The sequence below is a fragment of the Nerophis ophidion genome, linkage group LG27 (assembly GCF_033978795.1).
Source record: "Nerophis ophidion isolate RoL-2023_Sa linkage group LG27, RoL_Noph_v1.0, whole genome shotgun sequence".
Taxonomy (NCBI): Eukaryota; Metazoa; Chordata; class Actinopteri; order Syngnathiformes; family Syngnathidae; genus Nerophis; species Nerophis ophidion.
The window spans coordinates 8,786,654-8,804,471 of NC_084637.1; the positions used below are offsets into that span (position 1 = coordinate 8,786,654).

General features: G+C 40.6%; 1 protein-coding gene across 3 annotated transcripts in view; it reads right to left on the minus strand.

Annotated features, from left to right (window-relative positions):
* Positions 1-17,818, minus strand: part of spega (striated muscle enriched protein kinase a) — a 139,581-nt gene that overhangs the window by 106,778 nt on the left and 14,985 nt on the right. For 2 of the 3 annotated variants that reach the window (XM_061889541.1, XM_061889542.1), the window contains exon 1: positions 11,957-12,207. The exons of the other annotated variant lie outside the window; for it this stretch is intronic. In XM_061889541.1, coding sequence (XP_061745525.1) covers positions 11,957-12,089 — 133 coding nt within the window. In that variant the 5' untranslated portion in view covers positions 12,090-12,207. Of the gene's footprint in view, positions 1-11,956; positions 12,208-17,818 lie in introns of those variants that run through there. 3 annotated transcript variants of the gene reach the window in all.

Sequence of the window (17,818 nt, forward strand, 5' to 3'; positions counted from 1 at the left end):
TCCGGACGGGCGGGGGGAGGTGGTGGAGCAAAAGCGCTGGCTTCGGAGCAGGGAGAGGAAAGAGGAGGAAGAGGAGGGGGGAGGGGGGGTGGGACCACTGAGGAGGAGAGGATGCTCGGGGGCGAGGACGGCGTGACACATTGATAATGGCGAAACAGAAAAAAGAGAGGGAGGATGATGCGTGGGCCACGCATCTTCTGGAATATGCCGGACAATTTTTTGTACCTGCAGGGTCACAGCTGCTGCACTGACTGTCAAACCGTTCGTTTTGTATCGTGTTCATTTTTAATCTGAATGAATCATGCTTTCGTTTGTATGTGCAAAGGAACCCCAAAACAAAGTAAATACCATATTTCCTTGAATTGCCGCCGGGTATACAGTATGTGAAACTTGTTTCGCAAAATAATTAGCATATGCCTAGAATTTCCACCGGGTCAAACTCGTCACGTCACGAGTGACACTTCACCTGTCATCATTTTCAAAATGGAAGAGGCTGATTTCAATCATTTGAAATCGCATAAAGGCAAGAAGATTAAGAGCTATTCAGTAGGATTTAAGGTCCAAGCTATTGAATATGCCCAAAAAAACAGTAAGCAGCTAGGTTTTATTAATATACCATAGCTGCGGGTGTCAAATATGAGTCATTAAACGACGCTACTGATCCTTCTTGCGACTACTCGGCTGCAGAAGAAGTGACAACAAGCAGCAAGAGTGAGCAGCGATCGGTTTTTTTCCCCCTCTCGCTTGCACTTTTAACATGGGGGATTACATATCTAAAATAAAACCGTTTTCTAAACTGGACTTTCAATCGAAGCAGGAGGTAATAAAGGAAGATCTCCATCAAGACAGACAGACTTTTAAAACCGAAGGAAGATAAGGAAGACTTTTATAAACAAGTTATCGATGCTTTTGATCAGAAGGAGCTGCGCATGGACTTCATTTATAAGTAAAGGTAAGACTATAATAACGTTTTTTTATTAAATGTGCTTTTCATGATGGTATCCTTACATCACACTCAAATTTATAAGTGCAGGCCTAAATTTACCGCATGCCTTTGTTAAGCGCCGGAGTGAGAAGAAGTTTTCAATTAGTTAGTGCATGCTTGCCTTTACCGCATGCCTTTGGTAAGCGCCGGAGTGAGAAGAGGTTTTAAATTAATTAGTGCCCCGGCGGCAAATCAAGGAAATACAGTATGTATTTTAGAATTTTGCCTATCATTATGTAAAACAAGCACATATATGTTTTGTTTTTTTTTGTATTCTAAATCAGGGGTCCTCAACCTGTTTTGCACCAGAGACCGGTTTTATGGTGTATGGTCAGAGAGTGTTTGGGCCTGTGTGTTTATGTGTGTGTGTTCTGGCATCCATCCATCTTCTTCCGCTTATCCTAGGTCACGTCGCGGGGGCAGCAGCCTAAGCAGGGAAGCCCAGACTTCACTCTCCCCAACCACTTCGTCCAGCTCTTCCCAGGGGGATCCCAAGGTGTTCCCAGGCCAGCCGGGAGACATAGTCTTCCCAACGTGTCCTGGGTCTTCCCCGTGGTCTCCTACAGCCCTAAACACCTCCCGACTGAGGCTTTCGAGTAGCATTCTGACCAGATGCCCGAACCAGCTATTTGGAGCAGGCCCCTTCCTCTTCCAACATGACAGTGCACCAGTGCACAAAGCAAGGACCATAAAGACATGGATGACAGAGTCTGGTGTGGATGAACTTGACTGGCCTGCACAGAGTCCTGACCTGAACCCGATAGACCACCTTTGGAATGAATTACGACGGAGACTGAGAGCCAGGCCTCCTCGACCAAACACCTCACCAATGCACTTTTGGAAGAATGGTCAAAAATTCCTATAAATACACTCCACATCCCAGAATAGTTGTAATGGCTGCAAAAGGTGGACCGACATCATATTGAACCCTATGGGTCAGGATTGGGATGACACTTCAAGTTCATATGTGAGTCAAGGCAGGTGGCCCAATACTTTTGGCAATAAAGTGTATATATGATCCCTTTTATCCATCTTGTCTTCACACCAGCCCTTTTCCAAAAAAAAATTGTACTTTCTTTGCATTCCTTCTTTCCCTCCTACCTTCCCTGCACCTTTTTCATCTTTCTTCCATCTCACAGATTCTTCCATGCTTTCAATCCTCCCTCCCACTATCCCACCATACTTTTTTCTCTCCCTCCTCCTCCTACACTTCTACACATTCCTCTCTCCTCTCATATCTGCCTCATTAGATTCAATCGTGGAAATCCAATTAACCGCCGTCTTTCCTCCTGCCCTGCCCGTCCATTCTTTCCTCCCCAAGCTGAGATTTAATTGTTCCTCCGACTTCATTAAACGAGTCTAAAATAGGCCGTAATCAAAGAGACCTCCTCTATCGTGATGGGTTCTACAACGGCAACAAAGAGAGGCACGCCGCTGTTCACGGCCACGGTTTACTCCGGTCACAAATCGGGAGTCACTCAAGCAAAGAAAGATGTGGTCATTTACCCTCACTACTCTCAAAGTGACAAAAAAATAAGTACAAACCCCGTTTCCATATGAGTTGGGAAATTAAGTTAGATGTAAATATAAACGGAATACAATGATTTGCTAATCATTTTCAACCCATATTCAATTGAATGCACTACAAAGACAAGATATTTGATGTTCAAACTCGTAAACTTTATTTTTTTTTGCAAATAATAATTAACTTAGAATTTCATGGCTGCAACACGTGCCAAAGTAGTTGGGAAAGGGCATGTTCACCACTGTGTTACATCACCTTTTCTTTTAACAACACTCAATAAACGTTTGGGAACTGAGGAAACTAATTGTTGAAGCTTTGAAAGTGGAATTTTTTGCCATTCTTGTTTTATGTAGAGCTTCAGTCGTTCAACAGTCCGTATTTTACGCTTCATAGTGCGCCACACATTTTCGATGGGAGACAGGTCTGGATTGCAGGTGGGCCAGAAAAGTACCCCCATTCTTTTTTTTTGCGAAGCCACGCTGTTGTAACACAGGCTGAATGTGGCTTGGCATTGTCTTGCTGAAATAAGCAGGGGCGTCCATGAAAGAGACAGCACTTAGATGGCAGCATATGATGTTCCAAAACCTGTATGTACCTTTCAGGATTAATGGTGCCTTCACAGATGTGTAAGTTACCCATGCCTCGGGCACTAATGCACCCCCATACCATCACAGATGCTGGCTTTTGAACTTTGCATCGCAAACAAACTGGATGGTTCGCTTCCCCTTTGGTCCGGATGACACGATATCGAATATTTCAATTTGAAATGTGGACTCGTCAGACCACAGAACACTTTTCTACTTTGCATCAGTCCATCTTGGATGATATCGGGCTCAGAGAAGCCAGCGGCGTTTCTGGATGTTGTTGATAAATGGCTTTCGCTTTGCATAGTAGAGCTTTAACTTGCACTTACAGATGTAGCGACAAACTGAATTTAGTGACAGTGGTTTTCTCAAGTGTTCCTGATCCCATGTGGTGATATCCTTTAGCGATTGATGTCGGGTTTTTGATACAGTGCCGTCTGAGGGATCGAAGGTCACGGTCATTCAATGTTGGTTTCTGGCCATGTCGCTTACGTGGAGTGATTTCTCCAGATTCTCTGAACCTTTTGATGATATTATGGACCGTAGATGTTGAAATCCCTAAATTTCTTGCAATTGCACTTTGAGAAACGTTGTTCTTAAACTGTTTGACTATTTGCTCACGCAGTTGTGGACAAAGGGGTGTACCTCGCCCCATCCTTTCTTGTGAAAGACTGAGCATTTTTGGGGAAGCTGTTTTTATACCCAATCATGGCACCCACCTGTTCCCAATTAGCCTGCACACCTGTGGGATGTTCCAAATAAGTGTTTGATGAGCATTCCTCAATTTTATCAGTATTTATTGCCACCTTTCCCAACTTCTTTGTCACGTGTTGCTGGCATCAAATTCTAAAGTTAATGATTATTTGCAAAACAAATAAAAAATGTATATCAGTTTGAACATCAAATATGTTGTCTTTGTAGCATATTCAACTGAATATGGGTTGAAAAGGATTAGCAAATCATTGAATTCCGTTTATATTTACATCTAACACAATCTCCCAACTCATGTGGAAACGGGGTTTGTAAATAAAAAAAAAACTTTCTAAATGAAGACCATGAAGATGAGGCCGTTTTTGAGCAGCTTCTTCACTCTTCTCCCGCCTCGCTCTCCTCCTCCATCCATCAGCGGTGAGAGGCGGCGGAGAGCGCGGCAATCGATGCCGATGCTTTAGCACGATACAGGATACACCCCCAAGAAACAGCTCCAACGCCCCGGAATCAATACACCCATCATCACACCGACTCTCACGGCTGGCGTCCAATCAGAAGCTCTGTTTGGTGGCCGCTATGATACCGTTTTCCCCCAGAAGGGCCTAAAAAGCCACAAACTCCCCTGTGAGTTGGACTCATAGATGCTCAACAGCCATTAGAGGAGGCAAAAAAAAAAGTCCTGACAGACAAAACGTGCCATTTAATTAGTTTAAGACGATGTGACTTCACGGAAGGCCGATCGATTATGTGGCGGATGTAGTTTTCCCTGATAGACGACTTGCAGGCATACCGCTTCATCAGCAGCACATCCTTGTCACACTTCTTTGACATCAAGAGCTCCGACAAATCTTAACCTATTGTTACTATAACAATCTACAAGGTCAATCTATAACACCCACAAAGCTTAACCTGTTGTTCCTATAACAATCTACAAGGTCAATCTATCAATGTTTATTTATATAGCCCTAAATCACAAGTGCCTCAAAGGGCTGCACAAACCACAACGAAATCCTCGGTAGGGCCCACATAAGGGCAAGGAAAAACTCACCCCAGTGGGACGTCGACCATGATGACTATGAGAAACCTTGGAGAGGACCACATATGTGGGCACCCCCACAAGGGACCGAAAGCAATGGATGTCAAGCGGATCTAACATGATATTGTGAAAGTCCAATCCATAGTGGATCTAACGTAACCGTGAGAATAAAGTCCAAAGTGGATCCAATATAGTAGCGAGAGTCACATTCAAAGTGGAGCCAGTAGGAAACCAGCCCAAGCGGAGGCGGATAAGCAGCGCAGATATGTCCCCAACCGATGTATAGGCGAGCGGTTCATCTTGGGTCCCGACTCTGGACGAACGGTCCATCCTGGGTCCCGATTTTGGACAGCCAGTACTTCATCCATGGCCACCGGACCGGACCCCCTCCACAAGGGAGGGGGGGACATAGGAGAAAAAAAAAGAAACGGCAGATCGACTGGTCTAAAAAGGGGGTCTATTTAAAGGCTACAGTATACAAATAAGTTTTACGATGAGACTTAAATGATTCTACTGAGGTAGCATCTCGAACTGTTACCGGGAGGGCATTCCAGAGTACTGAACAGAAAACGCTCTATAGCCCGCGGACTTTTTTTGGGCTCTGGGAATCACCAATAAGCCGGAGTCCTTTGAATCTAGTCGGCATCTCTTAATTTTCCTCCATTTATCTACTTTCTTTTTTATTTGAAGTTATCATCACTTTTCTCTCAGCCACTCATCGAGGGTGGACGCACTCCTGGTCTACTCCCTTACCTCAGGGAGTAGACCACTCCCTGAGGTTCTTAGAGCCCGAGATGGTACATTTAGTTCATGTCAGAGATGTACTTTAGCAAAATAAAGTCTATTCTCTGAGCCACAGGAAGCCAGTGCAGTGATGCTGAAAGGTACATACAGGTTTTGGAGCAACATATGTTGCCATCCAAGCAACGTTATCATGGACGCCCCTTCTTATTCCAGCAAGACAATACCAAACCACGTGTTACAACAGCGTGGCTTCATGGTAAAAGAGTGTGGGTACTAGACTAGCCTGGCTGTAGTCCAGACCTGTCTCCCATTGAAAATGTGTGGCGCAATATGAAGCCTAAAATACCACAACAGAGACCCCCGTTGAACAACTTAAACCAAATCTGGGCAAACTAAAGCCCGGGGGCCACATGCGGCTCGTTAAGCTTTTCAATCTGGCCCGCCAGACATTCCCAAATATTTTTTTTTTATCTTTAAGATGGAAATGGCAGCTGCCATTGAACTAAAACAAAGTATTTCAAATGGTTGGAATCTGCACTTCTGGATGACATACTAGCTATATATATATATATATATATATATATATATATATATATATATATATATATATACAGTATATATGTATATATATATATATATATATACATACATATATACATACATTACATAAATATATATACATACATACATACATACATATACATACATACATATATCTACATATATACTCATATATACATATATATACATACACATATCCTTACATATATATACATACATACATATATATATATACACATATATATACATACATATATATACATATACATATATACACATTTATACACATATATATACACATATATACACACACATATATATATATATACATATATACATACACACTTATACATATATATATATATATATATATATACACACACACACACACATATATATATATACACACACACACATATACATATACATATATATATATACATATACACATACATATATACACACACACACACATATATATATATATATACATACACATATATACATATACACATACACATATACATATATATATATATATATATACATACATACATATATACATATATATATATATATACATACATACATATATATATACATACATATATATATATACATACATACATACATATATATATACATACATATATATATATACATACATACATACATACATATATATATATATATATATATATATATATATATATATATACATATATATATATATATATATATATTCCTTACACACTAATTGACTGCAAGAGCGCGCACTTGCTGCTGATGATGTCACGTTATTGGTGGGAAAATGCATTTTACAACAATATGAATTGACTGAGCGGCTAGGAGACAACAGGTAACAACTGTCAAATGGATTAGAAAGGACATATTTAAAAAAATAAAAACGAAAAACAAAATAAAATAATTATTCTATTTATTTTAACTTGGGACTTCCCGCGGGCCGTAGTTTGGGGACCCCTGCTTTAGAACTTTGTTGTGAAAATCTCCCTCTACTTGGTGCCTCGTCTGAGCTGCTGTGACAATGATTACCATAGTAACCAATTAAATGACGATAGTAACTAATTGGATGACCATAGTAACTAATTAGATGACCATAGTAACTAATTAGATGACCATAGTAACTAATTGGATGACCATAGTAACTAATTGGATGACCATAGTAACTAGTTAAATGACTATAGTAACTAATTAGATGACCATAGTAACTAATTAGATGACCATAGTAACTAGTTAAATGACTATAGTAACTAATTAGATGACCATAGTAACTAATTAGATGACCTTAGTAACTAATTAGATGACCTTAGTAACTAATTAGATGACCTTAGTAACTAATTAGATGACCATAGTAACTAATTAGATGACCATAGTAACTAATTAGATGACCATAGTAACTAATTAGATGACCATAGTAACTAATTAGATGACCATAGTAACTAATAAGATGACCTTAGTAACTAATTAGATGACCATAGTAACTAATTAGATGACCATAGTAACTAATTAGATGACCATAGTAACTAATTAGATGACCATAGTAACTAATTAGATGACCATAGTAACTGGTATATCATCCAAAAGTGCAGATTCCAACCATTGAAATACTTTGCATAGTTCAAGCCTTGCGGTCATTAGAAAACATCACTACACATCATAATGGCAGCTACACTTTCCATCTTAAAGATTTAAAAAAATTATATGGGTATGTCGGATGGGCCAGATCGAAAAGCTTAACCGGCCGTATGTGGCCCCCGGGCCTTAATTGGCCGAGGTCTGTCCTATATGGACCCCAGGAAGACTAGCAGTCGCCTCAGCGTCAGCTAATGGGCATCCATTCAATAAACAGTAAATGATAAAGAAGGCAAAGCACTGACATGTACCTCCTTCATTTGACCTTTCAACTCGACAACTGCAAGCATCTGGGTTTCATTTGCAATCATGAACACTTGCCAGACTACTAAAGAGTGGGTTAAGGTCAACAACGTGGAAACAATCTGAACATATTGACCTCAGCTAAAAAACCTGTTTCCATATGAGTTGGGAAATTGTGTTTGATGTAAATATAAACGGTTGGCAAATCATGTTCAACCCATATTCAATTGAATATGCTACAAAGACAACATATTTGATGTTCAAACTCATAAACCTTTTTTTGTTGTTGCAAATAATCATTAACTTTAGAATTTGATGCCACCAACACGTGACAAAGAAGTTGGGAAAGGTGGCAATAAATACTCATAAAGTTGAAGAATGCACATCAAACACTTATTTGGAACATCCCACAGGTGTGCAGGCTAATTGGGAACAGGTGGGTGCCATGATTGGGTATAAAAACAGCTTCCCAAAAAATGCTCAGTCTTTCACAAGAAAGGATGGGGCGAGGTACACCCCTTTGTCCACAACTGCGTGAGCAAATAGTCAAACAGTTTAAGAACAACTTTTCTCAAAGTGCAATTACAAGAAATTTAGGGATTTCAACATCTACGGTCCATAATATCATCAAAAGGTTCAGAGAATCTGGAGAAATCACTCCACGTAAGCGGCATGGCCGGAAACCAACATTGAATGACCGTGACTTTCAATCCCTCAGGCGGCACTGTATCAAAAACAGACATCAATCTCTAAAGGATATCACCACATGAGCTGAGAAACACTTCAGAAAACCATTATCACTAAATACAGTTGGTCGCTACATCTGTAAGAGCAAGTTAAAGCTCTACTATGCAAAGCGAAAGCCATTTATCAACAACATCCAGAAACGTCGTAGGCTTCTCTGGGCCCGAGATCATTTAAGATGGACTGATGCAAAGTGGAAAAGTGTTCTTTGGTCTGACGAGTCCACATTTCAAATGGTTTTTGGAAATATTCGACATTGTGTCATCCGGACCAAAGGGGAAGTGAACCATCCAGACTGTTATCGACGCAAAGTTCAAAAGCCAGCATCTGTGATGGAATGAGGGTGCATTATTGTCGGGAACCTTTTTGGCTGAGAGAGCCATACAAGCCAAATATTTTAAAAAGTATTTCCGTGAGAGCCATACAACTTTTTTTTTTTTTTAACACTGAATAAAACTATATGCGTGCATTTTTAAGAAAGACCAACATTTTTAGAGTATAATAAGTCTCTTATTCTTTTTAATAACATTGTTGTTCTGAGGATAGCCAGAAATAAATAAAATACTTCTTACCATTAATGCGACTTCTTGAACAGGTGCGGTAGAAACCGGATGGATGGATGAAAATGCATGAGAATGTATTATATTTTGAATGTTATTTTTGATACTGTGATTATCAGCGGAATTATTCATTACTTATCGTGTTAAGCAATGTCAGCTAAAATTTATCTGAGAGCCAGGTGCAGTCATCTAAAGAGCCACATCTGGCTCTAGAGCCATAGGTTCCCTACCCCTGGCCTAAGGCATGGGTAACTTACACATCTGTGAAGGCACCATTAATGCTGAAAGGTACACACAGGTTTTGGAACAACATACGCTGCCATCTAAGCGCCATCTTTTTCATGGACGCCCCTGCTTATTTCAGCAAGACAATGCCAAGCCACATTCAGCACGTGTTACAACAGCGTGGCTTCATAAAAAAAAAGAGTGCAGGTACTCTCCTGGCCCGCCTGCAGTCCAGACCTGTCTCCCATCGAAAATGTGTGGCGCATTATGAAGTGTAAAATACGACAACGGAGACCCCGGACTGTTGAACGACTGAAGCTCTACATCAGGGGTGGGCATTACGTCGATCGCGATCGACTGGTCGATCTCGGAGGGTGTGTCAGTCGATCTCAAGCCAGGCATTAAAAAATAGACATAAAAATGAGCAATCATCAATCATACCAAGACTTCACTTTCGTCAGTTGTTTGACATTCTCGGCACCCGAGGATCTTGTGAGATGACGCTGGCTGCTGCGAGCTCATATTTAAGAAAAAAATCACTAACAGGGCGGACGCAGAGAAACACATTTTATTTCTAGAGACTCCGTACCTACTGTCAAAACTCTAAAGACCGACTGCACAGTTCCTGTCTTCACCATAAAAGACCTGTTTCATCCTGCCTGTGCTAACAAAATAAGAGTCTCAGAAAGCTAGCGTGCACAAGCTAGCAAGCTACGGAGTTTGACGCCAATGTATTTCTCCCCCGCCCTCAGCGACCGCTTTCTCACTTGCTTGCCCACCCGCACACTCACTGACGTCACTCACCTGCTGCCAGACATTAAAGGGCCACACACATATGCTACTCTCATAACAAAGTGTTTAAAAACGAGTATGCAAGTTGGACAAATGAGATGCCAAATCCAACCACTTTAATGTGGTATTGGACAGAAAGGAGGACTTTTTTTTTTCCTCCATTTGAAAATGCGGACGTTATCAGCACCACTGTCTAATTCCAATCAATGCAAGTCATCAGAATCAGGTAATACACCAACTTATATTCTTGTCTTCATGAAAGAAATGAATCTATGTGTGTTAAACATGCTTGTATTATCATTAAACACCATTAACTTGTTAACAAAAATGTCTCTTTCATAAATAAATGAATATAAATTATAAATAGGAATGAGGTAGATCTCCTCGACTTGGTCCACATTTCAAATTGAAATATTGGACATCGTGTCATCCGGACCAAAGGGGAAGCGAACCATCCAGATTGTTATCGACGCAAAGTTCAAAAGCCAGCATCTGTGATGGTATGGGGGTGCATTAGTGCCCAAGGCATGGGTAAATTACACATATGTGAAAGCACCATCAATCCCGAAAGGTACATACAGGTTTTGGAACAACATATGCTGCCATTTAAGCGCCGTCTCTTTCATGGACGCCCCCGCTTATTTCAGCAAGACAATGCCAAGCCACATTCAGCCTGTGTTACAACAGTGTGGCTTCGTAAAAAAAAAGAGTGCGGGTACTTTCCTGGCCCGCCTGCAGTCCAGACCTGTCTCCCATCGAAAATGTGTGGCGCATTATGAAGCGTAAAATACGGACTGTTGAACGACTGAAGCTCTACATAAAACAAGAATGGCAAAGAATTCCACTTTCAAAGCTTCAACAATTATTTTCCTCAGTTCCCAAACGTTTATTGAGTGTTGTTAAAAGAAAAGGTGATGTAACACAGTGGTGAACATGCCCTTTCCCAGCTACTTTGGCACATGTTGCAGCCATGAAATTCGAAGTTAATTATTATTTGCAGAAAAAAAAATAAAGTTTATGAGTTTGAACATCAAATGTCTTGTCTTTGTAGTGAATTCAACTGAATATGGGTTGAAAAGGATTTGCAAATCATTGTATTCTGTTTATATTTACATCTAACACAATTTCCCAACTCATATGGAAACGGGGGTTTTATGAAGGCCACCCTGTGCAAAACATTATTCTTCCTGTCGGCGACCCGATTTGTTTTTTTTCCCCAGAGAGAGAGAGAGCGCGGACTCATCACCACCAGCAGCAGGAGCATGTCGGTTGGTGTCACGTGGGCGGCCACCCGATCCTACCATCTAATCCTGACAACATTCCAGCAGACACATAGAAGGGAAGATGTTGCTTCAGCTGCCTCGTCCGAAGAGGCAATCAAATTAATCCACTTGAATGCAACATTTGAAGAATGTCAACCAGCAAGGAGGGCGGCACAACAAAAGGACAACTGGGCCGGGCCAGAAAAAAATGGCAATAAGGCTTGAGAGGACGAGCGGTAGAAAAATGGATGGATGTTGTTGGCAGTTAGCCATATTCCGTCCACTGGGGTGATAGAATATGAAGAAAAAGATAAGACCAACTAAAACTCACCTGGACGTTTCTTGCTCCTCGACCCGCCGGCGTCCTCTCTCACACTCTTCAAGGCCTTCCGAGCATCGAGCAGTTCTCGCCTGGCCATGGCTTCCACAAACTGAACTTCCCCTCTGAGCCCACCCGTGACCATAACCCTCCCTTTTTCTCCTCAACCCATGACCCGTTCTCCCCTGACACGCTCCTCGTCTGTGCAAACTTTGGACTCCGGCTTTCTGCAGTCGGACCCCACGTCCCCTCTGCACACACCGCCCCCGGGACTAGAACCAGCCCCCCCCCCTCTCCTGCTACAGAATGATATTACACACAGCGTCCTGCTGGATCGATGTGTTTTCACCCAGGATGGTGGGGGTTCTGAAACTCTAGCCCATGTCATCTTGTAAGACAAGCTAAAGATAGGTCTGGTTAAAGCTCGTCCTTAGTTTATTTACTCAGGGTTGTATCGGCCTATACCAGGGGTGTCCAAACTTTTTCCACTTAGGGCCACAGACTGAAAAATCTAAGCCAGTGGGGGGCATTTTGACATTTTTTCATTTTAAAAACCAATACAATATATATATAACCAATATACATTTAGGCCTCCACTCAGGCTGGATCCCGGGGACCCCAAAGGGTTCTGGTCAAAAAAAATATGAAAAATGTGTCATTATTCAGTATATTTTTGTTTTATTATTATTCAAAGTTTAAATCTCCAGATCAACATTAGGTCAATATAATGATTTTAAATATTTAAGTTGTGTGCTCTTTTTGTCAAAGAAAACCCAGTTTTTTGATGGAAAAAAATACAAAACATGTAATATTATCACCCAATAAATTTTTTAAGTGGAATATTTGAGATTGTATAATAATTGGAGCCTTAAAAAAGTCAATAACTAATAACACCATTGATTTTAAATCATTATTTTTTTTGAGCAATGACACTTAAAAAAAAAAAAAAAATCACACTAAAATGATCGGGGATCCAAAAAGGGTCCTACTCATTAAAGTGTTAAAAAATACATTAGACATTTTTTTACTGTTTACTTTTAATCTCCAGATAAACTTCAGATCTATACGTCAATTATAAGTTTTATTGTTGTTTATGTTTTTTGTTTGTTCATTTTAGACCCTTCTTTAAAAAAACAGCTTAGTATTTTATATGGCAAACACAAAATATGCAACATTTTCCCCCAAAAATATCTCAAAGTTGAAAATTTAACGTGACATAATTGGAGCCTTGAATAGGTCAATATTTCATAATGATATTGATTTTGATTCATTATTATTTTTTAAAGAAAGAAACAGCCTCCAGGCAGCTTTGTGTTATTAGAGTAAACATTCCAACATTTTCTTGTTACGTTTCACCCGTTTGCTCCTTTATATCACTTTTTGCGTTTTAAACATTTTTCAATCGTATTTTTAAAATGTGCCGTGGGGCCGTTAAAAAATTACCTGCGGGCCACACTTTGGACACCCCTGGCCTATACAGTACTTGGGGGATGCCCTTAATACAACCTTTCTCTCAACTCATAAGTACCAAATTTGGTACTTTTATACAAAATCCCATACCAGCGAAGTTGGCACGTTGTGTAAATAAAACATAAATAAAAACAGAATGCAATGATTTACAAATCCTTTTCAACCTATATTCAATTGAATAGGCTGCAAAGACAAGATATTTAACGTTCAAACTGGAGAACTCTATTCCATCCAACCATCCATCAATCCATCTTCTTCCGCCAATCCGAGGTCAGGTCGCGGGGGCAACAGCCTAAGCAGAGAAGCCCAGACTTTCCTCTCCCCAGCCACTTCGTCCAGCTCTTCCCGGGGGATCCCGAGGCGTTCCCAGGCCAGCCGGGAGACATAGTCTTCCCAACGTGTCCTGGGTCTTCTCCGTGGCCTCCTACCATGCCCTAAACACCTCCCTAGGGAGGCGTTCGGGTGGCATTCTGACCAGATGCCCTTTGAACCACCTCATCTCTTGATGTGGAGGAGCAGCGGCTTTACTTTGAACTCCCCCCGGATGGCAAAGCTTTTCACCCTATCTCTAAGGCAGATAGGGTGAGAAGTGGCCTCATTTCGGCCGCTTGTACCCGTGATCTTGTCTTTCCGGTCATAACCCAAAGCTCATGACCATAGGTGAGGATGGGAACGTAGATCGACCGGTAAATTGAGATCTTTGCCTTCCGGCTCAGCTCCTTCTTCACCACAACAGATCGATACAGCGTCTGCATTACTGAAGACGCCGCACCGATCCGCCTGGCGATCTCACGATCCACTCTTCCCTCACTCGTGAACAAGACTCCGAGGTACTTGAACTCCTCCACTTGGGGCAGGGTCTCCTCCCCAACCCGGAGATGGCATGACTCCACCCTTTTAGGAGTGAGAACCATGGACTCGGACTTGGAGGTGCTGATTCTCATCCTGGACTGGTGTCCCAAGAGACAACGTGGGTCGTTCCTCCAATGGGCTCACCACTTATGGGAGGGGCCATAGAGGTTGGGCGCATTGTGAGCTGGGCGGCAGCCCAAGACAGGGGACTTCAATCAATCAATCAATCAATGTTTATTTATATAGCCCTTAATCACAAATGTCTCAAAGGACTGCACAAACCACTACGACTACGACATCCTCGGAAGAACCCACATCAGGGCAAGGAAAACTCACACCCAGTGGGACGTCGGTGACAATGATGACTATGGAGAGGACCACAAATGTGGGCAAACCCCCCTCTAGAGGACCGAAAGCAATGGATGTCGAGCGGGTCTAACATGATACCGTGAAAGTTCAATCCATAGTGGATCCAACACAGCCGCGAGAGTCCAGTCCAAAGCGGATCCAAGACAGCAGCGAGAGTCCCATCCACAGGAAACCATCCCAAGCGGAGTCGGATCAGCAGCGTAGAGATGTCCCCAACCGATACACCTGGGTCCCGACGAGCGGTCCATCCTGGGTCCCGAATCTGGACAGCCAGTACTTCATCCATGGCCATTGGACCGGACCAACTCCGCAATGGAGGGGGGGACAGAGGAGAAAAAGAAAAGAAGCGGCAGATCAACTGGTCTAAAAAGGGAGTGTATTTAAAGGCTAGAGTATACAAATGAGTTTTAAGGTGAGACTTAAATGCTTCTACTGAGGTAGCATCTCGAACTGTTACCGGGAGGGCATTCCAGAGTACTGGAGCCCGAACGGAAAACGCTCTATAGCCCGCAGACTTTTTTTGGGCTTTAGGAATCACTAATAAGCCGGAGTCCTTAGAACGCAGATTTCTTGCCGGGACATATGGTACAATACAATCGGCAAGATAGGATGGAGCGAGACCGTGTAGTATTTTATGCGAAAGTAGTAAAACCTTGAAGTCACATCATAAGTGCACGGTCTGATCCTCGGCTACATAAGCTACCTCTTGGAAAACTATTTTATTTTTGGCAAATATTAGCTCATTTGGAATTTGATGCCTGCAACATGTTTCAGCGAGCTGGCACAAGTGGCAAAAAAGACCAGATCTGCGGAACCACATGAAAGTCAACGTGCGTCCGAACTTCATCAAAAAAAACAAATTTACAACAGCATCACCAAAATATATAAATCTTAAGTAATCCAAATAACTATTAATGGCTATTACAAAGTTTGTAATAAGATGCATTGCACTAACCCGGGGGTCGACAATTAGTGGCTCCCTGCAGCTTTTCCAAGAATGTATGAGAATAGAAAAAGATGGGGAAAAAATATATATTTGTTGTTTTAATATTGTTTCTGTAGGAGGACAAACATGACACAAACCTTCCTAATTGTTAGAAATCCCACTGTTTGTATTAAACATGCTTCACTGATGAGAGGATTTGGCTTGCACCATTTTGTCCTAACTTTAGAAGTCCTTGAACGCACCATAGTTTTGTGTACATCAGGGGTCACCAACCTTTTTGAAACCAAGAGCTACTTCTTGGGTACTGATTAATGCGAAGGGCTACCAGTTTGATACACACTTAAATAAATTGCCAGAAAAAGCCAATTTGCTCAATTTACCTTTAATAAATAAATCTATATATATTAAAAAATGGGTATTTCTGTCTGTCATTCCGTCGTACATTTTTTTCCTTTTATGGAAGGTTTTTTGTAGAGAATAAATGATGACAAAAACACTTAATTGAACGGTTTAAAAGAGGAGAAAACACGAAAAAAATGAAAATTTAATTTTGAAACATAGTTTATTTTCAATTTCGACTCTTTAAAATTCAAAATTCAACCGAAAAAAATGAGGAGAAAAAGTAGCTAATTCGAATATTTTTGAAAAAATAAAAAAAATAATTTATGGAACATCATTAGTAATTTTTCCTGGTTAGGATTAATTTTAGAATTTTGAGGACATGTTTTAAATAGGTTAAAATCCACTCTGAACTTTGTTAGAATATATAACAAATTGGACCAAGCTATATTTCTAACAAAGACAAATCATTATTTCTTCCAGATTTTCCAGAACAAAATTGTTTAAAGAAATTCAAAAGACTTTGAAATAGGATTTAAATTTGAGTCTAAAGATTTTCTAGATTTGCCAGAATAATTTTTTTGAATTTTAATCATATTAAGTTTGAAGAAATATTTCACAAATATTGTTCGTCGAAAAAACAGAAGCTGAAATGAAGAATTTAATTAAAATCTAATTAATATTTTTTACAGTTAAAAAAAAATACTTGAACATTGATTTAAATTGTCAGGAAAGAAAAGGAAGGAATTTAAAAGGTAAAAAGGTATATGTGTTTAAAAATCCTACAATCATTTTTAAGGTTGTATTTTTTCTCTAAAATTGTCTTTCTGAAAGTTATAAGAAGCAAAGTAAAAAAATAAATGAATTTATTTAAACAAGTGAAGACCAAGTCTTTAAAATATTTTCTTGGTTTTTCCAATTCTATTTGAGTTTTGTCTCTCTTAGAATTAAAAATGTCGAGCAAAGCGAGACCAGCTTGCTCGTAAATAAATACAATTTAAAAAATAGAGGCAGCTCACTGGTAAGTGCTGCTATTTGAGCTATTTTTAAAACAGGCCAGCGGGCGACTCATCTGGTCCTTACGGGCGACCTGGTGCCCGCGGGCACCGCGTTGGTGACCCCTGGTGTACATGCACAACTTTCCTAAATGCTGCCACAGAAACAGAAAGACGTCTTTTATGCCACTCCTTCTTTGTCTCTATTTGTCCATCAAATGTTTTATGCTGTACGTGAATACGCAAAGGTGACCTTTGTTGATGTTGTTGACCCGTGTGGAGCGCCAATCAGGCATATTTGGTCACTGCATTAATGCAAGCTAATTGATGCTAACATGCTATTTATGCTAGCTGTATGTTTTTTAGGTATATTTGATGTTATTTTATATGTGGTTTCCATTTCCTTTAACTTGAACACACACATCTTTACCTTCGGCCAATAGTCGGGGAACCTTTTTGACTGAGAGAGCCAAGAAGCCAAATATTTTAAAATGTATTTCCGTAAGAGCCATATAATATTTTTTTTAACACTGAACACAACTAAACGCGTGCATTTTTAAGTAAGACCAACATTTCTAGAGTATAATAGGGCTCTTATTCTTTGTAATAACATTGTTATTCTGAAGCTAACTGTGGAGGGGCGTGGCCTGCGGGCCTGCAGCGAAGCAGGGTGTTGCCAGGATTGGCCTCAAAATCAGCGACAGGTGCGTAGAAGGCCCACCTGGGCTTATTGAAAAATAGAAAAATATTGTAACCCTGAAAAAGGCTCTCATGTCGGTGCTTGGTGGTCTGAGGAACGCCCAGGAGGGCAAGCCCCACCCTAACCAATAATAAATAAATTACTTCTTACCATTAACACAACTTCTTGAACATAAAAAGCATGAGAATGTTTTATATTTTGAA